We start from the raw sequence: 23,945 nt of genomic DNA on the forward strand, positions 1-23,945 counted from the left end.
CCCTGCGCGAAACTGGCCTAGGCTCCTGTTTGTCTTCTTCTCTGTGCTAATTTATTTCACATTAGTGTGGTAATGTGCATCAACAAATTCAACTGTTGGAAGGACCCACAAGTTGATCCTTGTGCTTGTTTTAGGACGTCTTCATTCACAGAATGTGCATGTTTTCAAATTTCTTAAAGCAATGTATGTAATGAGGCCTTTATTAATTAAAGCACAAAAGAATTGAACACTTTGCATACAGTGAGGAATAACAGGTTAATAGGGGCCCGTATGAAGCTTATTCCGACCACTACTGATATATAGAAAATAGTTAACATAAATAATTGCTTATTTATCATTAGTGGCTTATTTGAATCACAGTCGCCCCAAACTCGGTCAAACGTTCTTTGAATTGTGCATAGTGCAACGTGTATGATAATAAACCACGATGAGCGCGTGATCGAGATAAGGTATATTGTAGTTCGACGTCTAACTTTGAGTCAAAATTATCAATTGTTAGTCAGACTAAATGTGAAAATTCAAGCTCTTGGAGACACGTAAAAATATGTTTATTTTCTGCCAACTGCTGATTTGGCTTATCTGTCAAACATTTACACTCACGAGGTCACAGTAGAAAACCAAAATACAGTGTTGTGATATATTGACTTGAGTCTCAACAGTGAATCTGTACTTTGATCTAACTCTGATTGGGAACAAACTGACGGATGGAAGACAAGAGTTAGACATTTTTGACTAATTTAGAAGTTGTCATGACTTTTCTGTGTTTCTCTGATGACTGCCCCAACTGATGATAGAAAATGTAAATAAACAAGATAAAAATGCAGTTTTTGTAGTGAGAAGAATCATCTAAAGTCTTGATGACTCCAGTGGGTTTATTTTTGCATTCTTCAGAAGCACCGAGCAGACATTGTTGTGCCAAACTCCAACATGGACCAGTGAGAACTCTACTTTGATCACTCTTGTAGTTAGATATACAAAGTTAAGACAGTAACAGTAACATAACATGCCCTAATGACAGTTTGGTCAGGTAAAACTTCTCACCCTTTTCTTATATTCCAAACATTAAAAAAAGGCCAAAAAATGTAAACAATGTCAAAAAAACAAACAATGGAACATAACAGCACCAGACACAAACATATCGACATAAGTATAAAGAGACGGACTGAGTCAGTTCTTGAGACCTAGCACCAGTACACATCCCCACTGTCAGTCCAGCAGTCTGGGGACCTGAAGGCAACGCGGTACCAAAGTGAAGGCATTGTTGCTTTCAAGTAGGTACCAAAATATCAAACTCTCTCGGCCTTTTCCCAACTTTTTTGTCCTTGAAATCTGAATGGAGAGTTTAATGCTGAGTTGTTATTAAGGAAAAAGGGAGACCGAGTCACTTGTCATCATCCTCCACTCTACCCCACTCTTCTCCTTCCACCTCTCCATCATCATCAGCATCATCAACCTCATCGTCATCGTCGTCATCGTCGTCGTCGTCATCGTCGTCGTCGTCGTCATCGTCGTCGTCAGCATCTTCATCAGCATCTTCATCGGCATCTTGATCGGCATAATCACCCCAAGTGTCATAGACATCCCCTCCTCCGTCCTCCCCTTTGTGATCGCCTTCCTGCAGCTGATCATCTCCATACAGCGGCTCCTCCTCCTCATCTTCAACGATCTCCATCCCCTCCATGTCATCATCCTCCTCCTCCGCCTCCTCTGCTTCTTCTTCGTCATCTTCCAAGTCCTCCATATCTAACCCGCACACCTCCCCGTCCTCCACCTCGCCGTCCTCTCTTTCGTCCCTGGAGGAGGCGGGAGTGGAACACCCTTTCCCCTCAGTCCTGTCCGTGCCGTAAGGGCCGCTGGAGGGGACGAAGCTGGAGGTAGCGGTCTTCGTGTTGATATAGAGACGAGGCGGGGGCCCCTGCCCGGCCGACGCCGCCTGTCCGGCAGGGGAAGAAGAAGTCGGAGCAGAAGTGGCTTCTCTGGAGTCTGGGCCCAGCGAGTCAGCGACAGGCGCGGCCACGTTCCCCGGCCTCATGGAGGTCGTGCTGGGCACATATTCACGAATCTCCCCCGGCTCCAGTGGGTCCGGTCCACAGGGGTCGTGTTCACTGCAGGACAGCTTGCCGTCCAGTTTGGAGATGAAGAGCATGCCTTCCCTATGCTCCTTACAGTAGGAGCTGGGACACATCTCACAGAACGAAGCTGCCTCTTTACCGCAGACGTCACACTGGTGCCATGGACACTCCCATCGCCCTGGAGACAAGATCTCTGTCATTATCGAGCCAGGTAAAAACAGTCATCTTTTTTAACCCTGAAAGTCACAATAGTCAGATTTTGACCAAACAGATGAGGTGCACAAAAACCCTAAGAGGTCTCCAGAAACAGCCTGTTATCTGTGATCCTTCTCAATGAATCTTAGTAACAATATTGTTTCTATTCAGTCCACTTACATTCAAAAGTTGTTCACACTACCATCAACCAAACCTGACAGTTTCATACAAATAAAACATAATAACTGCTTCATCATATTTGTTTCTAAACAAACAAAAATGTCACATTCTCCCATTTAAAAAAAAATCTAATCTGGCAACTCAACAATTTAGACTAGAGAGCGTCACTCGGGTGGAATAATATGGAGTCCTGATATACACCGCAGCAGCCCTCCACCTCCACTTGCCTGCAGGCCTCTTGGCCAGGTTGAGGCAGTCAGCGTGATAGACCTTCGGGCAACCCGGCTTCTTACAGGACACGATCTGGCCCCCGTCACCGCAGCTGAAGCACTCGTCCTCCCTCTCCTTGGTCACTTCCTGCTTGGTCTTCTTCTTCATGGGGACCTTCCTCTTACCCTCCTTCAGTTTCTCAGCTGACGGCTGGTTCTGATAAAGAAGAATAGAGGTTGCAAGGCTGCACTCCTTGGTGGTTATAAATTCATGAAGGGATTGTGTTTTTTGAAAGCTGTTACCTTTGGCCTGACCCCCAGGAAACCACTGCAGTTTGGTGCCCCACATTTACAAGCAGTTTTGCCATTGCCAAGACACTCCAGGTTGTAGTTGAAATTCAGCTCCACACCTGAAGCACACGTTGTCTTAGATCGATGCGGCACTCTGATGTGTAGATTGTAAATCAATCGACACAATCTGCATTCTTCAATACGAAACACCACAAGCAGGAAGAACGCTGCCGCTCAAACCTTTTGGGATGTCTTGTAGAGCAAACAGCCCGACTCTGGTGTCCCCATTCACAGTCCACTTCTGAGTTTCACAGTTGGGCTGGCAGCAGTGGTTCATGAAGCGAGCCTGGTTCCCTTTGGGCCCGGCGTCAATGATCCGGTCCTTGAATGACAAACAAAATGTACAAACTGGTTTGCACAGAGCAGAAGATCTACATTCTGCATCGTGTGTGCAGCGACGCGGAGTCGTCGCGCACACGTCAGCAGGCTCAGAGTCACCTTGTCCACCGTAAGCATGTAGAAGTTAGAGATGTCGTTCTCCTGGGCGTGTCGGATCCTGGCTCGGCATTCTTCTTCATCGATCACCTCGCCCACATATTCGCTCACGAAGGCTCCCTGAGAAGCGACGGAGAAAGAAAACGAGACGGTGCATTAGTGAACGGGGAGGGATGGATGGATGTATGACCGTGAAACGCCGTGGTTATTTTCTTCTGACGTACCTTCTTGATGTCCGACACACCGACCAAACCCCAGCCCCGGGACAGCGTTCGGAAGATTTCCACAGGTGTGTACTGGCGCTTTGTGAAGGCCTGGTTCTGACACCGCTCCCCCGCCACACACACCTGAGGGTGGCACTCGTACATCAGCATCCGGTTGATGCACTCCGAGTCGATGCCGCACGGGTTCTCGTCAGACGCCTTACAGTTGCAGCGCGGGATCTCCGACAGGTCGGCGGTAAAGATCTGCACCTTACCAATTGGCCGGTTGACCTAACAGACAGACGCAGACGTGATTTAAAACCAAAAGCCGTATAAAAACTGGACAGCGAAGCCGAGGATAAGCAGACAGTACCTTGATGTGCTTGTACGGAGGAGGCTTCTTGTCGTTCTTTCTGTCCTCCTGAAGCTGCTTCATCTCCTTCTCGGCCTTTAGCTCTCTGAACCGCTCTGCTGCGTCAGTCAAGGCTTTAAGGACAGAAAGTATTCCAGCTATTAAAACACAACCTTAATATACAAAAATAACACTGACTTTCTTAACAGATCAAAAGAAGGAACATGAATCTTGGACAAAATACAAGAATGGACACGGGCACACACCATTTTTGTAAATCGCATCCGCTCCCTTTCCCATTTTCTCTATGTTGTGGGTGTCACCCTCCATGTAGGGGAAGACTCTGGCTTGGTACGTCCACACGAAATCTTTGGATCCAAAGAATTGCACAGGAAACTCTCCCACCTCATGTTTCATCCTCAAGATGTTGTCAGGGACATCTCTGGTAAGACAAACTTCTGCAGGCCACCACCTGAAGAGTTAGTCAGAAATATAACAGGGGGGTAAGTTTAGCTGTTGCTTAAAGACACTGTTTGATTGTCTGTGTGTGTGTGTGTGTGAGAGGCAACGTAGTGACCTTACCTGTAACGCCCCCATTTAACCCAGAGTATGTCCTTAATACGAGGCCTCTTTCCAGCTTTGCAGTCATTGCAGAACCAGCTGCCCTGCGGCATCTCGATGTTCAAACATTCCTGATGGAAAGCAGCAGGACAGGCCTCACAGCACAGCAGGCTGCCCCCTACAGAGCACGGCAAAACACACCGATGAGGTTCGGCTTAACATTGTCACCGCTTATTTAACATGTAATAAATACTCTTTGCACCCCAAAACCCCATTTATAACAATATGCAAATTAAGCAATTTTATTTGTGAGGTGTAACCAGTAAGTAAATAACAGTAAATAACAGTTTTATTCATTATCACACAGGAGGAGAAGGCGGTGAAACCCAATGAACTCAACTGTGTGATTAACGGTGTTGTTAAGCTCACAACATGTCGTAACGTGAAGGCATATTCCTTTAAAGGGAGCAAATAATTGCTAGGTAGGATTGGGCATACAAATAAAATTGGACACATAATTTTGTCCTGAAGAAGAACAATTATAATGTCTTCATGATCACAGCAGTAAAGCCATTTCGATTAAAATCCCATTGAAAGAAGACCGGCCTTACCCTCAGAGCACACAAAGCACCAGCTAACGTTGATGTGTTCGTGGTTCTTGCAGCCCTTGCGGGGAGTAAAGTGGTTTGGACAGAGGAAGCTATTGTTAGCCAGCACCAAGCTGCCTGCCGCCATACAGTTGTCATTGGCGTGATAGGCCACGGGGCAGCGAACGCATCGAGCCAACCGACCTACGATGAAAAAACACAGGAGCAAAGGCTTATTAATCCACACACATCAGCACCTTTAAACTGCAGCTTTGGGACAACAACTCTACAACACACGGAGCTCCGAGTCAACGGACGCAAACGAGCGACAGCGAGAGCACTGCGTGGTTACAAGTTTACTAAGATTAGATCACGTGAAGCTAATGTTTTATGGAGGTACAACATCCTAAATAGGTTTAGTGCTGTCATTTTGGTACCATCCATTCTAATGACGCATGAAAAAATATCCCAAAGAGTTCTCACATAAAAGCACTATATTTATATAGTGTATATATCAGCAGCAACATTGACATTGTCCTAGCTGATTAAAAGTTGGTAAAAAATAAAATAAAAACGTGTCTGGGTGCAACAAGTGGATTGAGTGGCATTAAAGCCCAATTGAAACATTGTTTACTCCCAAAGCACCGCAGCTCTTGGCTAATAGTTTCATTTGAAAATAGTTTAAAATGTCTGTCATTTAGTTATATCATAAGGACTAAAGTCTTACCTTTAGTGCTACAGATGTTGAGAGGGTTGGTGATGTGGCAGGACAGACACACATGCAGAGGGCAGCGGGAGCCTTTGTTGTGCGGCTGTGTGGCGGAGTACGCCAATATACAGTCGTTGTGGTAGAACTTCCCACACAGCGGTATGATGCAGCGCTTCACCCCACTGCCGGACGTCTTGCACACAAAGCACGTGTGTACACCTGAAAGCAACAGAGAAAAGAAAAGCAACATTTTTGACGTGTTTTAAGGACACACGTTTCAGTCCTTTGTCAGACACGAGTATTACCCACCCGCGTCGCATTCGCCACAGAGGAATTTCCCCTTGGGAGCCGCTGACAGGCCAATGCACTGCGGGTGAAAAGCTCCATAACAGTGGCCTTCACACACCAGCAGGTCACCCGTCCGCTCACACACCTGCACAAACATACACACAAACGCACAGTAAGGACGGAGCTCATGGTCATCGAAATCTATACTTTCAGGTAAGATCCGCTCACCTGACAGACATTCTCCTTTAAGGATGTAGCTCCTATTTTCCCCCTTACATCCACCTGAGAAGAGAGACTGTCGTTCAAGCTAACAGAGCGCAGCACCTAGACGGTGAGCAAAGACATTCGGTCAACACTCATGGCTGCAAGGCTGGCTGATTGTTTTTCTCTCTGATTGATGACCAATGTCTTATTAGTTGATCAATACAACGTGCACACCTCGGGTTTGGGAGTAAGCGTTGCAGTGTGTGCGTGTGGTTTTTCCTTAGTGCTGCAGGCTCCTTCCTCGGCCTCCTGCCGGGGCGTCTTCGTTCCCTGAGGGCTGGGAGGCCGGTTTGGAGGGAGGACCGAGGGGAGTTCTTTGCTTTCTGATTGCTGGGGGGCAGCCGGAGCAGAGGATTCAGTGGGGGCAGGCTTCTCCTTTTTCACAGAAACAACATGTGAAATTTCCTTGTGCTTAGGATGGTTAAATGTATTTTTAGACGTATAATATGTTAAGATAGTTATTGCTTTGAGTTGTGATTTTTTTTTTGTACCTGAGTTTTCTTGACCAAGTTTTCTTGTTGCTTTGGCTCCTAGAAAAAACCAAGAGAATAGAAAATCATTCAAAATGTTATCGTCCAAAACACCCCCCTCCTGCCATCTAAATCCTGCCATACCTTCTTCTTTGAATGAGCAACAGACACTTCTTCTATGGTACATTCCAGCACCTTGTGAGACAGTTTTCTTGGCCTCTTTCTGTCTGGGACCAATAACCCTGTATCTGAAGTAAAACAATTCCCAATCATTTAATAAATCCCATCTGGGACAAACCCAGTGATTTCAAATTTTCGGTCCAGCAACAACGCAACTTTGGATCCTAGATTAGACAGACTTATATTTACCAGAATCAGGAGGTAGATCAGTTTCTTCTGCTGTCCCTGCATCAATGGAGGGTTGTTTTGGAGCTGGAGATAACGGGAATGCTACAGGAGAAAGCTCATCCTGAGACGGACTCTGTTCCAGCTCTGCCGAAGCCTCGATGGGCCCAACAGAAGACGAGGCTGAGGTAATTCTTTCAGTTGTGGTGCTGAGATCGTGGAGCGCCATCATCCCTGATGTCTGCTGAATACACACATACAAACGAAGTGCTCCAATGACATTTCACGTTTTGCGGAGATTAAGTCTTTATTTTTGCAATGACATATTGACGACCTTGCAAAGTGACCATTAATGATACAAATATACGTATCTTATAGTTTGTAAAAATGGGTATTTTTCCTGAAGACAGAATTTTCAAGAACCAAGTGAATAAAAGATAAATCATAAATACACCAGTTACTGCTTTTCACTTTCAATAGTAATGTAAGGAAACTAACCATTTTGGAAGATTCTGAGGTGTGTTTCTTTGATTTCTTTTTTGGGACAAAAATTTGTTCGTACTCCTCAATGGACTCCAGAAGCCTTTTAGTTGGTTTACGGAGACGCTTGTTCTCCGAATGTCCTGTGTGAACACACATGACATACGTGTTCATTACATGCTGTTATCCAACGCAAGGTCCAATCCAAGCCAAGATGAGTCTCCTTGAAAGAGTGCCTTGACCCAACAAATACACAGGTACAACATGCTCTTTCCCCCCTTAGTCAACAAATGAACCGGTCTTACCGGCTGTGCTGCTCATCTCGGAGAAGAGGGAGTCATTCTCTGTCTGCTTCTCGACTCCCAGATCCAGATCTGGGGACGCTCTCATGTTGTAAGACCCGTGCGTCTCAGCGGACGCCTCGCTCATGACACCGGCCTTGTTCTCAGCGGCCCCCTCCAACATCTGCCAGCGCTTCTTTGGAGCCACTGCAGATCCTGAGTTCTTAACGAGGTAGCTGGCCGAGGGATCGGCAGCGGCGGCAGTGCAAGACCCGGGACCAGCGAGGTCGGCGTGGCCACTGACAAACTCCCTGCCGTAAGCCAGGTCGGCCAGGTCTGAAGAAAGCCCAGGAATGCCCAGATTTAGTTTGGCGGGTAGCCTTTGCTTTCTGCGCTGCTTGTCCGGGTTCCCAGTCTTAGAGCGGTGAGGAAAGACTTCACAGTGGTAGGTGTCAGCCGCCATGATACCTTTAGTCCTATTCTTGCCTCTCACCATGGCGTTTTTGGGTGTTGTGGATTTCCTTGACCTCCCATTCTCTGTTTTGATAAAACCGCCACAGGGACCGTTCAGGTCTCCTCCCGTAGACGTTGGGATCATTTGGGGTTCCTCCTTGATCAGGGCAGGCGACGGCGGTACAGCCAGGGGTTTGCCTTCTTGTTCTCTGGTATCGTGAATGTCCTTCAGGAGCATCAGGAAGGTGCTGAATTTATAATTGGAATCCGGACGAAATGCTGTTTGCTCAGAGTCGCTGTTGTCCTCCTTGACAAGAGATTTAAACATCAGTTCCTTGACATCCTGGAAAGCATTCGTTGGTGGCGGAGATGAGGACGGCGAAGTCCAAGAGGACAGATCTGGCTTTTCGGTCTTGACCTTGACCGGTTGCACAGTGGGTAAACCCGAGTCCACGGACATTGACTTTATCAATGAGCCGTTACGAATGTGTTTCTTATCAGGCTTCCGAGCACGCCTTTTTGGAGAGCTGTGATTTCTAGAGGTCGAAGCATTGCAGGGTGATTCAGAGTTAGGAGAAATTTCGTTTTTTACGGGCGCATCAGATGAGGCTTCGGTGGAGAGTTGGCTTGTGGCCAGTGCATCTTTGAGATCCGTCTCCTCCTCTGCTCTCAGAGCCCTCGTCATGAGACCACTGCTGGCAGGGAGACTCATGGAGTGCTTTTCAGTCGAACTGTACGTCAATTCGTGACAGCTGCCCAAACTCTGTTCAGACAGCGTCTCTTTAGACGACAACCCTTTTGTTAAAATGCTAAATGAGTCACAGGGATCTGTAGAATGGTTCACTTTCTCTGGATACTTCGTTTTAGTTTTTGTTGAACCCTTTTCTTTTCTGGTCAATCGGTCTATTTTGCGTTTTGGAGGCAACAATGTGCGTTTAGGACGATGCAGTATTGGAACTGAATCCAGGTCTGCGTAAGGAGAGTCTTTTGGCTCGTCTTTCAGTGTACAAGTCGTTGTGGGAATGCGATCCACCACGTTTGTGATGGTAGATGACTCCTTGGATCCACCAACTATATGACCAAATATGTCTGACAAACATTTCTTTTTCTTCTTACAGGCTTTGCTCTTGTTGTATTGAACTGAAGGAGGGTTTTTGATGAGATCGTGCTTGTTTCCATTGGGGGCCACATTGGGTGACGGGGGTCGATGAGTATCCACAGAGACAGAGGGGGCGTCCTGTGGCCTTGCAGTGGGGCGTGGGCTGGGAACACGCTCCTCTCCATTGTCAGATACTGAAAGCAGGCTCTCAGTATTCTGTCTCCGACCCGGGAGCAGACCCTCAGCTTCTTCCACACTGACTTTCCAGGCTGTCATCAAACTTTTGGGTATCTGCAAAGGATAGAAATACCATTCAAAATGATGTTCACAATAACATTGCAGCCTCTTTTTCTGTTAATGACGTGACTTTACCGTGTACTTGTAGTCTTTCTCCTTCTGCTTCCCTCTACGTCTAAGCACAGGTAGGTCTTGAAACTGATGGCCTCCCTCAAAAGGAAGAATGGCATTTCCAGGGACCCAGGCAGATTCTGAAATCTCCCCAATGGTTTGCAGGAAATACATCCGACAAGGACGGGGATGGGGAACTGAAACAGAGTAAATAACGTTCAAATGACTAATTACACTGTATAATTCATTTGCTTGGTGTTAACCTGTCAAGTGAAGGTTGAGCGGCAGAAAACAATTTGACAATTTTATTGTTAAATACATTATAGGATCAAACCGCTTCTCCTCCACTATTCGTTCTGAATGGAACCTCACCTTTCATCTTGGTGTAGATCCCCTGGCCGGGGTCACAATGGATGACGCAGGGCCACCAGGGCCGTCTGTTGAATTTAGCCCACACAAAGTCCCCATCCATGTATTTCACTGCAGGAAGAGGCTTTTTCTTTGGGCTATTGGACTGACCAGGACAATAAGAAAAAAACTACATTATAAAATGTCTGATACAGAAAACGTTGGTATCGTATATCAAAACTTCATCGCATTTCAAACATTTTGGGGTAATTGCAGATTAAGACATTAGATTATCCTGTGCCTTAATCTCTGCATCTGGACATACTAGTTACACACATAAGAAGCTATATTGTGTTAGTACTGATATTTAACTGTTCTGTTAACAGTGTATTAAAGTAAAAAAATCATTATTTTTCTCCCCTTATAATTATACTTGGCATGGTTACAGGTCTACTACTGGACAAGTGCTCCACGTACGATAACACAATACTTAACCGTCACTTCAACGCACGGGCTTCCTCAGTGGAAATACATAACCCGGATATACTTTGCCATCACGTGGGGTTGCACAGAGGTCAAGATGAAGCAAGTATCCCACATGTGTCGGACTCACATTCGAGTTGGTGCCGGCTGGTGAAATAAGTCCAGGGTCAACAGGAGATCCAAGTTCCCCGTCACTGTCCGATTCCTCGCCGAAGCTCCACCCGTCTCTCATAGTGATCTCTGGCAGTGCGCTGGGGCTTAGTGTGGGGTTGAGTTCAGATATAGTTTTGGACATCAGGTTAAATACAGTAGGTTTGTATGTTCTTTTATCCACACCTGAGCTGCTTGTGGTGTTACTGTCAGTCACAGTTCGATCGGAGTGTTGAAAAGATGCCATGTCCTCGCTGCTACTGTCCCCCCCCTCTTCTTTAATGTCACTACTGTCAAACAGCGTGGATTCGAAATGCAGGTAGCCATTGGGGAGGGGCGAACAGCGCTCCATGCTGTCGGGACTGTTAGAGGAGAAGTCGTTTCTGTTCACGTCCTGCAGAGTGTCAAAGGGCTCCACGCCATCGTTGCCCGGAGAAGGAGGCAGCCGGACTGACGGCGCCTCAAACTCCTCATCGTCACTGATGGGGCTGGCACAGCGCAAGTGGTTCCTATGGTTAGGGTCCCTCTCTAGGTCGGACCTGTTGACCACGGAGGTCAGGTCCTGCAGCCTCTTCAGGGGGCTGTAGCAGTGGGATCGGTCGGCCCGATTGTACCCGAGTGCTGCTGGCTGCTTGAGGCCGGAGGACGGCAGTTGCACAGCCGACGACGGTTGGTCCGAGCCACGTCTCACAACGCCACATTGGTTCCCATAGGAAGTGCCGACAGGACCATTGCGGGGCCTCGGCTCTGGCTGGCCTGAGCCAAACACCGAGCCCACCCTAACAGCCGGCCTGTAGGACTGGTTCATGCTGTCATGGCTCTATCCTGTCGAAGGAAAAGAAAACAGGAAGGTTAGTGGAGGGGAGATGTATCATTTAAGTTGCTTAACAAGCTTTGTATACTGCACATTCAATGAAAAACGTCCTGTCAGAAATATGGAATCATTGCGGAAATAGAAGGACAATCACATCAGGTAAACAGAAACCTATTTAAAGCAGCATATTGCCACCGTGCGCGCAAACACACACACACACACACAGACACACACTAATATGCCGACATTGCATGGGCTCCATGCTAGAGGCCGCTCGGTCGACACAAGACAAAACCCAGGACCCGACCGCCGGGCACTCCGCGTTCACACATTTCATTCACAAACTGTGGGCAGACGGCCGCGTTTACCGCTTTGTCTGACGGCTGCGGGTCATGGCGATCGCCGAGTGGAGCAGTCAATGGAGGAGCGCACAGGCGGTAGAGGTGGTGACACCGAACCATCACAGGAGCACAGTGAGTGGCTCGCACAAACAAGCTAGAGCCACACACCGACAGAAGGAAGCTACTGTTAACTCTCTCTCTCTCTCACACACAAGAGACAAAAACAGGGCTGATCGCCCACTAAGTTCACAACATTACAAACACGTGGGGGGAAAGAGAGAAACTCACCATTTGGAGGTCGGTTAACGTGAAACCGCCGGCGGATGTTTGATAATGTGGCGCACGGCGGGTATTTCTCTCGGTTTGTGAGAGCGGCCGCGGCGGCGGTAGGCCGAGGCACGGCTCTCATTCCCTGCGCGTCATCTGCCCGATCGGCCGCGGCCCCATTGAAAAAAAAAACTGTCACCTTAAATACAAAAAATAAAAAAGTAATTCTCCAATACGCCACAACACCAGCGGAAATCCAGTGTGCCAGAACCTCAACAGCCACAGCAGCTTATTTACTACAGGGGGGGCGAGGGGGGGGGTTGCCTGCTGTCGAAGTGCCCCCTGGTTATGTTAAAACAAGCCCGGACCGACTGTGATGGTGAGCAGCAACCAATCGGCACTGCTACCCAACCCCCCGTCTGCACGGGGCCGTGACACTCACCCTCCTAACGCACGCACACACGCACGCACGCACACACACACGCACGCACACACACAAGCGCGCGCGTGCGTGCACGGCCAGGTAAAGTTTTCACTATGGTCGGCGCCGGTACAGCCTGTACTGCGTGCTCACTGATGCGCTTTGTGGAGATGGAAACAATTCCGCCGCGTCTGTCCCGTTGCTCCCTGAGCCGAGCTCTATTGACGGGCCTGAGCATGTGTGTGTGTCTGCGTGTGTGTGTGTGTGTGTGTGTGTGTGTCGTGGGGAGATCGAGAATACAACATGATTTTGCACTGCGCAAACAACCGCGCGGCCTTTTCCGCTCAAACCAAACGACACGCGCCATGTTGCCTTTTCCTCCCTCCACAGAGTCCTGTGCTCATGAGGAAATAGGCCGCTAGGCGCCTAGGAAAAGACGACGAAGGAGTCAGCGTGTCTCTAAGCGAGGAATAAATCGGCTCCCCCCCCCCCAAAAAATGAAAACCAACAGTGATCGACGTCCACCGGGTCCTCGCGCAGCCCTCGTGAGGACTCGGTGCGCTCTTTGTGGATCAAACTGATGCGTCTCCATCAGGACGAGCACAATAGGCTCGCAAGTCCTTGGAGATGAAACAAAGACCTTTCAGTTACAGGACGATTTGACAGCAGAGACGCTTCGCGTTACCCGTGTGGTGACTTTTTTTTAAAGGATCCAAGGCCTATAAGAATCGTTTATTTAGATGTTTGGGTGGTTCACTTACTCAACATTTCGGCTGAGTGATCCAGCAGAAGCGACTTGTGACCCATTTACCCACAACAACAGATCTGCTGTCCAGGGTTTACATTTAAACACGGCTTTTTTTAACCAATCCGGCAAAAAGTAAGAGTATAGGTGTCAGTGAGTCGTAATTTAACTAAACGATAGATAATAAAGGCATTATTACAAAGGTTAATATATATTGTCCGAGGACATTGGCCCTCTTGTGTCGACAGGGGAGAATTACATGCTTTGAATTTGACAGGAAATAGTTACGTGGAAAAGACTACTTCTTTTATTTTGGCTTCACACACATTTCCATTTATTACATAGATCAGAAAGAAGAACATGTTTTATAGAGTATTTTCTTTCCTAGTTAACAGCAATAACAACATACAGGTACGTCTGGAAGCGCTTATCAAGTGAGTTTGGGGACGAAAAAAGGCCGTCACAATACATAGTAAAAACTATATTCACATAGTGCCAAAATTAGAAATACTGTGTACAAAAGTTTTTTTTTGACTGAAATTATTTAAGCAAAATAAAAATGTAATGCAGTCTTATTTTAGGTATGATAGTATTACAAAATAAAACACATATTAAACTTGAAAACACAGAAAGGACATCTATACATCCACATAGTTAGAGTTGGGGAAAAGCTGATTTGACTGGCTGTACTTACATCTCTAATTATGTAATAAGGACACCAGCCATAGAAATGAACAGGCGGAGAATAATTATATGTCACACACAAAATGCACAAAATGCTTGAGGGAAAAAAAGAGTCACGCCATAGTGAAGTGCTTTTCTTGAGTATTTCATATGCATGCATTTCTGCCAAACTGGAATTACACTTTTAATGGTCTTTTATTATAAGAGGATGAAGAAAATGTCAAACACGGTAGAAACACTCATTCGGAGCCATTTCTGAACATCAAATAGTTATTTTCTCCAAGATTTGTGAGAAACATTTTGCGCATCCACTCAAGTGTTTTTCCAAGCACCGGGGGCGTAAGCTGCAGATCTATTCGCTGGTTTCATCCACTTTGCCACTGGATTCGCCAAGGGGTCTTTTATCCATCATAGGGAATGGAAAAGACGGAACATCACAGCTAGTGAAGTCCAGTTTCTTGGGAACACTGCATTGGCTAAAGTCCAGTTTCTTGGGAACACCGCATTGGCTGAAGTCCAGTTTCTTGGCACCGTCACAATCAAACTCCATCTTCTTGAGCCGGGCTAGACTCTTGATGCTGCCGGGGGGCCTCCCGGGACTGACCTTATATCCCGCTGCTTTGGTGGTACCAAGAGGCCTCCCCGGGCTGGTTTTAAACCCAGCCGCTCTAGTTGTCCCAAGTGGACGTCCAGTACTTGTACGATAACCAGCTGACTTTGTGGTCCCCGATGGCCTCCCTCGGCGCCCCGACTTCACTATGCCCTTCTTCTTCTTCGAGCCCTCGGCCCCTGCAGCCTCACTGCCCCGGATTCTCACCGTCTGAGGCTGGAAGTTGTTCTGGGTGTCTTGGATTTGACACACCATGGCTTTGTGCATGCCCTGCGGTAAAGGGGCTAAGCCGGCGAGGGACAGCTGCAAACCAGAGGTGGTGGGAGAAGGGTAGAATTTGCTGGATTGTGTGGTGCATAAATCAAAGTGGCCGGCTGGATGGCAGTCCTCGGCCAGTCCACTCATACAATAGTCACTGTTGCTGCTGGTCACTTGATGCATCATTTTCTGTTGGGATGGCGGATAAATATAAACATTAGGCAAAAAAAACACGCCTATCCAGAACAACACAAACAGCAATTGTCTGTTTTTTTTACTTTTGATGTAGCCAGCTGGCCTTTTAGCGATGCAACACAACTGTAAGAGATGGCAAGACAAAGCGGAGTAAACTATGGCTGCAGTTTGCAACAACGAAAACGATGCCGTGCACACAGAAAAAACGCTTTACCCCAACCCGATGCATACTTATTTGAAGAAAGTAAGACCGAAAAATTTATACCTTTTTTCTCTTGGTGGATGTTAGAAGGAAAGGGTTAATTTCGGAACGCATACGTTTCTCTTCTCTGGCAGCCACATCTTTGTGAAGATGGCGCACAAACTACACCCTGGCGGCCATGGCCATTGTCTTGACGCTGGACAGCGATGTCGGAATCATATTTTATTCAGTTCATGCTCATTTAATCCTTAGGCAGAGGTTTAGAGAGGCAGCCATTTTCGACTGGATCTTTTTTTTTTTTTTTATTGAAACAGGATGCGGCAACCGCGCATGCGCAAAACGACATCCAGGAAACGTTGAAGCGGATCAGTGTCACCCAACGTGGTTTTTCTCAAACAAAGACGCATCGAAGATGTGAAACTATTTGCAATACGAACTAAAATCATACATTTACACAACACCTCAAATATCATAATTGATATTAATTAGCAATTTCCTATGACCGTCCCCAACACGTGTAATGGTCATGTGGGTGGTGACTGATTAGAAATAAGCTTATGCATAGGACACATTATTAACAACAATGACAACACATTCAATGTTTTACACGTTTTTATTAACATCCATATCAACTTAAGTACAGACACTAGATTTATGGAGCAACTGCAATGCCAGAACAGCAATATACATTAAATCAGCATCTTCCAATGGTCGCCTTCAATCTTTTGCGAAATAAAGTCCACAGGACTTAAGCTGCCTTTATGAGCTTGGTCAGCTTCTGAATCTTTGTTTTAGTAGACATGTCCACATACTTGTCACCAATACTGACAATCATGCCCCCCAGGATTGCAGGATCAAACTGTAAAGAGAAAGGGTTGAAATTACAAGTTATTTTAAAAGATTAGCAGCAGAATGGTAAATAATAATAATGTAGAACTAAAAGTTATTTAATTAATAAAGTCACACCAATGTTAAAATGGCCATTTGTAGGTTTCTGGCTTCATTCATTGCCTGTACCTTTGTTTCCAGCTTGATGGTTTCACTCTTCTTTAGAAATCCCTTCAGAGCGACTTTCAGGTCAGCAAGATCAGCATCAGCCAACGGCTGAAATGGATAAATATTAATTGGTTGATTGTATAACATTCACAGTATAAATAATGCAGTCAATTACTTTTGATTAATTGCTAAATCATATGGACCCGTTTTATATGAGGTGACATGTTTTCTAGTGTACCAGATCGAGTTATTCTGTGGTGGAACATAAATGCAGGTTCATCCTTTTCATACCTGAGCCGTGGTGACGGTGCAGATAACCTCTCCGCGGTGTGCGCTCATCATCTTGCCAAAGGCGGCGATAACATCCGCAGTTATAGGAAGACGACCGTTGTCAGCCAAAACATCTGCAAACCGAAGAGGAGAATGCGTTCGAGTAGGATTGAATACTTTGATTCCCTGCAAACTGAGTGCCCCAAGGTGCAATGTGTAGTGTAAAGCCACCTGCTCCAAAGGACTAAGGGATATGCATTCAACCTCTACCACTGGGTCCACACAATCTAATTTTAGTCATTGACTATTTTTATTCTTAAAGCCAACTACTAATACCAGAGCAGAAATACACAAAATACAACCAAACTGCGGAAAAGATGAGAAGGTCAAAGCGAATCGATCCAGTTTGTACAGTCAGTCAGTATTTTGATTGTTTGTGTATTGGACAATTTCCAAAGCGGTATAAATGAGAAAAATACCTGCGTCTTCATAAAGTTACCTACACCATAAAAAAAATAAAAAACAGCACTGCTATGCAGACTGAACAGTATGTTGTGGAGTGCTGCTGCTGCGGAGAATATATTGCGAAGCTTAAAACTGGCCTATTGAAAAACATTTTTTGGGTATTTTCCAGATTTTATCCAGCCAGTTTTCCCACTTGATTAGTAATCATTCACATTTGTGCTGAAAAATGTTCCTAGAAAAATCCCCCTGCCCCCCCTCCAAAAAAACAGAAACATACTTCAACAGATCAGAGGAAGACCCCGGCTGTAGAACAGTCACAAGGTCAGTGACCTCTATAGAGGTGAAAGTCTGCAGTTGATTTACATTAGAGTTGGTTCTTTACCATTTGCTTCCAACTTCAGAAACCCCAACAGAGAGGAGTTTGTGTTCAAGGTATTAAAAAAAAAAAACACCATTACATATTTAAGGGTACTTGTGACCTTTCAGAATGTGACTTCTGAGAACAAAACAGTATGTTATTTGCATCCTATTAGCGCACTTATTAAAACAAAAAAACAGATGTTTATTACGTTGGCTTCTTTGTAGAACAACAATTACGTTTGTTTATTCCATCTGACGAGTGCTAATGGACTCTTTATGCATGGAACATCCACTGACCTTAACCAATAGCCTTAAATATGATTTGTTTTCACTATGATATATACACAACCCCATACAACATGCATTCAAAGAGCTTACTTACGGTCTACTTAACTATGATTAGGATAACGCTAAACGACACGATCACTGTTCACTCACTGATGAGGTTGACGGTGACGTTTGAAACCTTGGCCTTTGCAAGAGCATCATGGAAAGTCTTCTGCTTGATGCTGCGCTTAACATGAGGATTCATTACAATACTGGAAACTTTGGGGTCCTTGATCAGGGCCTGAAAAACAAGATGGCAAACAGCAATAGGGAATTTAACTAAAAGGTGCTCAGTTGGAATGGAAAATTAATAAAATCACAACATTATCCCAATGCTGTATTTCTGGTGTACAGCATATTCCTCTCACAATGTAAACGACATGTCGTCATCATCACCGTGGGAAGAAACGTTGCATGAAAATACTTTCAACATCCATTCAACTAACGTTACAATTGAAGGTGTTAATTTTGACTTACAGACACTTTTCCCATCTCCTTTTCCACTTGGTCCAGTTGGTTCTGCTTACTGGCAGCTGAGAACAGAGCCGTGGCGTAGCGGCCCTCCACTCCATAGACCTGGATGGGGGACTGCAAGGACATAAACACACTGATTAACCACTAGACACCGTTCCTAATAAATGAGCAGTTATGCTTCCTGTGGTCTGGCGTCATTTACCTTAACCAGTTTTTGTCTGATCACAGATGTGCTGAACTGACGAGCCTAGAATAGAACAAATACATGGTTTTAACACCGAGAAATCAGAACTTGAACGGATTTGTGTAGGACACGTTTTGTACCGTTTACGTTAAAGACAGCTAGCTGGAGGCTAACACGTTAGCAGTCATTCAAGTGCAAAGGCTCGTGAGGACTTATTCGACATTTAGCGTTAGCTCCTTCTCAGCAGAAGGAATGCAACATAATACGATAATCGTTTAGGCATAAATATTTAGGTCATAGCCACCATAAAATGATTAAAATAACAAAAAGGGTTGAATGTCTTACCTGCTGTCCTAGCATGAGTGCTGCCATTTTCTCCTACAGCTGTGCCGAGAAGAACAACCGACTGCGCATGTGCAGTTCAGAGGGCGGCGTCTGACGGCGCTTGTGGTTAATGTAGTTTTTTACTGCGGATCGACCTGACAGCTGCGGAAATTGACATCTAAAGGGACAACCACATTTGTTTTTTAAATAAAAAATATATGACTATCCTCGTTGTGTCGAATGGGAAAGGTATAGCAAATGTATGTGTCATTTCAAATCAAAATTTAACGTTAGTATTGTAATACCATATTGTTTATTCAGGCCTTTGGACAAGTTCTATTTTTAGTTCAGTTTGGTGCATTGTTGGTCCGTTTATTGGCAGGTTCATGGACAAATTACAGGCACGTTTTTTGTGAAACTTGCTTTGTTGGTTATGGCAGGGGCCAAGAAGGAACCTGTTACATTTTGGAGCATATTGTCCTTGGTTGGCAGAGGTCTGACCTTTCAGGTCTATTAAAGGCATGTGCATAAGTTTTAGTTCATTAGGTATCTCCAACCTTAAATAATGGCCATTGAGATTTTGAAAATATATTATATTCCTTGTAGACTAATTTCTCCGTGTACCATTTTAGAGAGTGAAAACCTTTTCTGACAAAATGATTGACCTTAATTTATAAGTTTGAACCTTTCTTTGTACTTTGAGTATATCCTGCGGCTTCTGTTTCAAAGTATGCAACGTGTATCCAGGAACACATATTTTGGCACAACATTGCATCTTAAACTTAAATAAAATATCTTAACATTAATTACATACTTAATTCAAACTGTGCTGAGCCATTAGTTTCTATAAGTTATATTCATGTAAGACCATTAAGCAATATTTAAATAACCTTTGATCTCATTTTAAGTAACGTTAGCTATGATGTCACAACTGAGCTAACTGGCTTAAAACAACCAGACTTAAAATGGCACATTTACTAAAGATAGTGTTCCCACGGGTTAAGCCTCTATTATATGGTGCCTATTATCCACCTTAGAAATTAGTTAACTATTTAGGATTTAAATACTGGCCAGCTAAGCTAACGCTAACTAACTAACCTGCGAGTGACGTCACGGTACTTCACCGTTGGTGGTTACTGTTCCCGTCTTCGTCCAACAGGGGGCACAACTTCAAAACCAGCTTCACTTTTTAAATAAACGATATCCATAAACAAACGCACAGACAGATAGTATATAAAATAAAAATAAAATGACAATGCAAACCCTTTAAGTGTCCGGAGGCATGCGGTGACGTAATAAAGAGGATCTGTTGCTCAGCCTCGCTGTGGACCTGATTCGGGTGTCTTGTGTCTCTCAGACAGGTTTATATTCTGTTAACTAATATATATATGTATATATATTCGTATGACCTTGGACGTTTAACACGGATAAGTCATGTGTGTATCATGTGAACGAGCCACCCGCCTACAAACTGCAGGGACGCAGAGCGGTTGACGCATTCGTGTTTTTTTCCGCGCATAACACGCACGCACACACGCGCGCGCGCGCACATGCAAGCTGCGAAGGAGCAGAGAGCTCGGTAGGACGGAGCGCGCAGCCGGGCCACCAAAACGGAGCGGAGCAGCGAGTTTGAGTCTCTCCTCCTAAGAAACGTTTTCCAAGCCGGTCGGCTCGCTGGCTGACGTGCACACACACGCACACACACACACACACACACACACACACACACACACACACACACACACACACACACACACACACACACACACACACACCATGGATGACAAGTCATTCACCAAGGAGTTGGACGGATGGATTGAACAACTGAACGAGTGCAAACAGCTGAGTGAGAACCAGGTCAAAGTCCTGTGTGAAAAGGTAAGGTTTTGCGCAGGGCGCTGTTGACGCCAGCAGTCGGCTATTTGGCGTTGCATCCCCCGGGCTCGTAGACGTGTATTGGCGCAGCTAACATCAGCTAATGCATGTGGCCTTGCTTTGGAGCACCATTTGACTGCAGCTGTACGGATGCAGGACGCCGCTCAGGGCAGCAACTCGCCCAGAAGATGGAGGAGGATGGAGGAGCAAATATTTTTTTTTCTGTAGCAACGCCCACTCCTGGTTCCTCACTAAGGGTGCACCGGCACTACCACAACAAACTATACTCTTCTGCATGTTTGAAATGGGAAATGTGATGCACACTTAATGGTATAGACTCTAGAGTATTTAATAAGGTTTGTGTGTAGTGCACGTGCTCAGTATGTGCTCCTACATAGCATAGTGTTATCTATGGACCAGCATCATCTGTGTTGTCTTGGTCCTCCATTAAGGCAAAGGAGATCCTTACAAAGGAATCCAACGTGCAGGAGGTGAGATGTCCGGTGACAGTCTGCGGGGATGTCCATGGTCAGTTTCATGACCTGATGGAGCTGTTTAAGATTGGGGGGAAGTCTCCAGACACCAACTATCTCTTCATGGGAGACTATGTTGACAGAGGCTACTATTCTGTGGAGACAGTTTCTCTTCTGGTTTCTCTTAAGGTAAAAAACATCAATTCCTTGTCACTGGTGCTGTACTATATGTGGGCTACAACTGGGATATGAATTTGGAATCGGGGCAAGGATAACGTTTATTGCAACGTCTTGCATTTTGTTATAAATACTATATATATATATATATATATATATTTTTTTTTTTTGTAGGTAAGGTTCCGTGAACGAATCACCATTCTCAGAGGGAACCATGAGAGCAGACAGATCACACAAGTGTATGGCTTCTATGACGAGTGCTTAAGGAAATATGGAAATGCCAATGTTTGGAAGTACTTCACAGATCTGTTTGACTATCTGCCGCTCACTGCGCTGGTCGATAACCAGGTAAGGTTGTGGATTCTAGATGTACCAATGTGACAAACAGCAAAGATACAGGGACTCTTCATTTACTTTCTGTCTCTTGCACAAGATATTCTGCCTCCATGGAGGATTGTCCCCTTCAATAGACACACTGGAACACATCAGGGCGCTGGATCGCTTGCAGGAGGTTCCTCATGAGGTAAATTTAGGAAGATCATCCAGATTATGTATTATTCTGCCATTTACGGTTATAACAAGATGTTACAACATTTATTTTAAGGAGTCTGTTTTTTTTTTGCATCATATATATTGCAAATTCATCGCATATAATATAAGTAAGATAGGTGAAACAGTTAAATATAGGACATTCATTCATCCTCGAATTGGCAACAATTCTTGGTCACCATGTTCTGACACTGACACATAATCAGTAAATTGATGGATAATAGGCGGGGCCTTAATAAAAGTCTATAGTTGGACATTATCCTTAAACCTCTGGATAGATGTGTTTTTAAGTGCAAGGGACTAAAGAACGATGATGTTTTCTCCACTGTACAGGGTCCAATGTGTGACTTGTTATGGTCCGACCCAGATGACCGTGGCGGCTGGGGCATCTCACCTCGCGGCGCCGGTTACACTTTTGGGCAGGACATTTCCGAGACCTTCAACCATGCAAATGGCCTAACGTTGGTCTCGAGAGCCCACCAGCTGGTGATGGAGGTACTTCGACTGTGTGCATCTGCAAGTCATTCGTTTTTTAAATTAGAGGCGCTGCGGATGCAGGTTTTATTTAAAGTAAATAATATTCACGTCATCTTTTGATCTAGGGTTACAATTGGTGTCACGACCGCAATGTGGTGACGATCTTCAGTGCACCGAACTATTGTTATCGCTGCGGGAACCAGGCAGCCATCATGGAACTTGACGACACATTGAAATACTCCTTGTAAGTGCCTTTTGTGGTTTTTTGTTTGGACGTTTGGCACTGTTTTGTGAAAGGAATTTGTATTGACCGCAAATCTTGCCTTTTCTTTGCTCCAGCCTACAATTTGATCCTGCGCCACGCAGAGGGGAACCCCATGTGACGCGGCGTACGCCAGATTATTTCCTGTAAAAATCAGTGGGAAGGATGGCAGGAGGCTACACAGAGAGAAGGAGCATTCTCATGGACCAAAATAAATGTGTGCCATAATAGAAAGTATCACATCTAGATAAAGACCACGATCCTTTCAACTTTTTCCTCTCTGTGCATGATGTTTTTATTGCTATAAATGATTGCTACTATGAACAACACAATCACAATACCTGCTGGTTTGTCAGGAGGTATGAATAAACTGATGCAGAGGATAATACGTAAATGTAAGTAATGTTTGTGTCGATAATAAGCAAAGTGTTTCCATATCCAGTATGTAAGCTGCATCTTACACTCGGCATGGCCTCAAATCAAAGCTTGCAGTAAATATAATGTCAACTCTTTCTTCTTGTAAGTGAAGCGCAACAGTTTATTTTGTGAAGTGAAATTAGGCTTTAGACGTCGGAAATGAGTATGTTCTCTTTGCACTTTTGTATTTGATTTTTATCACATGGCACTGACAGACTTGGTTCTTTTTTATACCCTGTTAGTGTAAGTAGCCCTCTCTCTGCCCTGCTGTCTCTCACGGGAGTTGATCTAATCATTTAAATAGGCAATAATGGTACCAATTAAATCAGTTGTAGAAAAAATATATACGTTTATGTTTTGCAGCCACCACAATACAAATAAAAACGGAAGTTGCTTCGTCATGTACTTCATTTAAGCAGTTTGTGGCATCGTCCCTTCTCACCAGTCACCGCTAGATAGAAACTGACACCCGGGAGCTGCGGACCATAAACCGATCATAGTCATTACCAGGTGACTGTGAATGGGTACGAGATATTGGGTAATTATTGCGTATTTATTTATTTAAAGGGGCGAGGCTGCTGCCATGCCAAAGAGGAATCATTTAGATTTTAATGCTGCTTTATGTATGACATTTTTTTCATAAGAAACAAATAATGATTTCTCTGGTTTGCATATATATTTTTTTGCCAGATGTTAGTGTCGGCCATGCAGGTCAGGCTGTTGTGGAGTATAGCGCTTGAAAATCCAAAGTTTTACCAGTTATTAATGATTTACCGCCTGGGAGTCAAGTTCACGAAATGTCCCCTCTTTAACGGATGTGATGCTCAGCTCGCTACTAAAAATAAAAGCCTAATATGAAGGAAAACGCGGAATGAAACGTGTTTTGCTACCTTGTGTTGACCAAATATTGTAATA

The 23,945-nt window shown here is 45.0% G+C and overlaps 4 protein-coding genes across 11 annotated transcripts; 1 reads left to right on the forward strand and 3 right to left on the reverse strand.

Moving 5' to 3' along the window:
* Positions 1-531: 531 nt before the first annotated feature.
* Positions 532-12,948, reverse strand: nsd1a (nuclear receptor binding SET domain protein 1a). Of its 7 annotated transcripts, none has more exons than XM_078102244.1 (24): positions 12,307-12,948; positions 12,046-12,172; positions 10,844-11,688; positions 10,255-10,396; positions 9,907-10,079; positions 8,007-9,825; positions 7,720-7,844; positions 7,246-7,462; positions 7,021-7,124; positions 6,898-6,936; positions 6,581-6,781; positions 6,371-6,424; positions 6,164-6,287; positions 5,873-6,073; positions 5,170-5,349; positions 4,580-4,736; positions 4,264-4,469; positions 4,019-4,131; positions 3,667-3,936; positions 3,446-3,562; positions 3,188-3,329; positions 2,960-3,066; positions 2,675-2,873; positions 532-2,250 (listed from the first exon to the last, which is right to left on the reverse strand). In XM_078102244.1, the coding sequence occupies exons 3-24, from the start codon at positions 11,669-11,671 to the stop codon at positions 1,382-1,384; spliced, it is 6,387 nt and encodes a 2,128-aa protein (XP_077958370.1). In that variant the 5' UTR covers positions 11,672-11,688; positions 12,046-12,172; positions 12,307-12,948; the 3' UTR covers positions 532-1,381. The 7 variants fall into 7 exon arrangements, with proteins under 7 accessions (XP_077958370.1, XP_040030224.2, XP_040030227.2 ...); XM_040174290.2 differs by having other exon boundaries at positions 6,371-6,466; XM_040174293.2 differs by having other exon boundaries at positions 6,371-6,466; positions 6,581-6,736; positions 7,246-7,465.
* Positions 12,949-13,735: 787 nt separating this feature from the next.
* Positions 13,736-15,719, reverse strand: LOC120817775 (uncharacterized). 2 transcript variants are annotated; one of them, XM_040174298.2, is made up of 3 exons: positions 15,464-15,602; positions 15,282-15,321; positions 13,736-15,192 (listed from the first exon to the last, which is right to left on the reverse strand). In XM_040174298.2, the coding sequence occupies exon 3, from the start codon at positions 15,187-15,189 to the stop codon at positions 14,488-14,490; it is 702 nt and encodes a 233-aa protein (XP_040030232.2). In that variant the 5' UTR covers positions 15,190-15,192; positions 15,282-15,321; positions 15,464-15,602; the 3' UTR covers positions 13,736-14,487. The 2 variants fall into 2 exon arrangements, with proteins under 2 accessions (XP_040030232.2, XP_040030231.2); XM_040174297.2 differs by lacking the exon at positions 15,282-15,321 and having other exon boundaries at positions 15,464-15,719.
* A 275-nt stretch (positions 15,720-15,994) lies between these two features.
* Positions 15,995-19,016, reverse strand: atp5po (ATP synthase peripheral stalk subunit OSCP). The gene is made up of 7 exons (XM_040174299.2): positions 18,822-19,016; positions 18,495-18,539; positions 18,296-18,406; positions 17,930-18,059; positions 16,688-16,800; positions 16,418-16,504; positions 15,995-16,259 (listed from the first exon to the last, which is right to left on the reverse strand). Exons 1-7 carry the CDS (start codon positions 18,846-18,848, stop codon positions 16,149-16,151), a joined length of 624 nt encoding a protein of 207 aa, XP_040030233.1. The 5' UTR covers positions 18,849-19,016; the 3' UTR covers positions 15,995-16,148.
* A 1,061-nt stretch (positions 19,017-20,077) lies between these two features.
* On the forward strand, positions 20,078-23,445 carry LOC120817773 (serine/threonine-protein phosphatase 2A catalytic subunit alpha isoform). Its single transcript, XM_040174296.2, has 7 exons — positions 20,078-20,678; positions 21,128-21,337; positions 21,500-21,673; positions 21,759-21,848; positions 22,208-22,369; positions 22,477-22,595; positions 22,691-23,445. Exons 1-7 carry the CDS (start codon positions 20,577-20,579, stop codon positions 22,761-22,763), a joined length of 930 nt encoding a protein of 309 aa, XP_040030230.1. The 5' UTR covers positions 20,078-20,576; the 3' UTR covers positions 22,764-23,445.
* The last annotated feature ends 500 nt before the right edge of the window (positions 23,446-23,945 follow it).

The sequence above is a fragment of the Gasterosteus aculeatus genome, chromosome 4 (assembly GCF_964276395.1).
Source record: "Gasterosteus aculeatus chromosome 4, fGasAcu3.hap1.1, whole genome shotgun sequence".
Classification (NCBI taxonomy): domain Eukaryota; kingdom Metazoa; phylum Chordata; class Actinopteri; order Perciformes; family Gasterosteidae; genus Gasterosteus; species Gasterosteus aculeatus.

What these genes read in the sequence shown, in the direction of transcription:
- nsd1a (XM_040174288.2), bottom strand. Translation starts at nt 11,671, where the DNA reads ATGAACCAGTCCTACAGGCCGGCTGTTAGGGTGGGCTCGGTGTTTGGC. An exon ending in CAGCCGGCACCAACTCGAAT is followed by an intron (nt 10,397 to 10,843) that starts GTGAGTCCGACA and finishes TGTCCTGGTCAG; the next exon opens with TCCAATAGCCCAAAGAAAAA. An exon ending in GATCTACACCAAGATGAAAG is followed by an intron (nt 10,080 to 10,254) that starts GTGAGGTTCCAT and finishes ACTCTGTTTCAG; the next exon opens with TTCCCCATCCCCGTCCTTGT.
- LOC120817775 (XM_040174297.2), bottom strand. Translation starts at nt 15,514, where the DNA reads ATGCGTTCCGAAATTAACCCTTTCCTTCTAACATCCACCAAGAGAAAA. An exon ending in CATCCACCAAGAGAAAAAAG is followed by an intron (nt 15,193 to 15,463) that starts GTATAAATTTTT and finishes CCATCCCAACAG; the next exon opens with AAAATGATGCATCAAGTGAC.
- atp5po (XM_040174299.2), bottom strand. Translation starts at nt 18,848, where the DNA reads ATGGCAGCACTCATGCTAGGACAGCAG. An exon ending in CACTCATGCTAGGACAGCAG is followed by an intron (nt 18,540 to 18,821) that starts GTAAGACATTCA and finishes GTTCTATTCTAG; the next exon opens with GCTCGTCAGTTCAGCACATC. An exon ending in CGTCACCGTCAACCTCATCA is followed by an intron (nt 16,801 to 17,929) that starts GTGAGTGAACAG and finishes TTCGGTTTGCAG; the next exon opens with ATGTTTTGGCTGACAACGGT.
- LOC120817773 (XM_040174296.2), top strand. Translation starts at nt 20,577, where the DNA reads ATGGATGACAAGTCATTCACCAAGGAGTTGGACGGATGGATTGAACAA. An exon ending in CTCTTCTGGTTTCTCTTAAG is followed by an intron (nt 21,338 to 21,499) that starts GTAAAAAACATC and finishes TTTTTTTTGTAG; the next exon opens with GTAAGGTTCCGTGAACGAAT. An exon ending in CTGCGCTGGTCGATAACCAG is followed by an intron (nt 21,674 to 21,758) that starts GTAAGGTTGTGG and finishes CTCTTGCACAAG; the next exon opens with ATATTCTGCCTCCATGGAGG.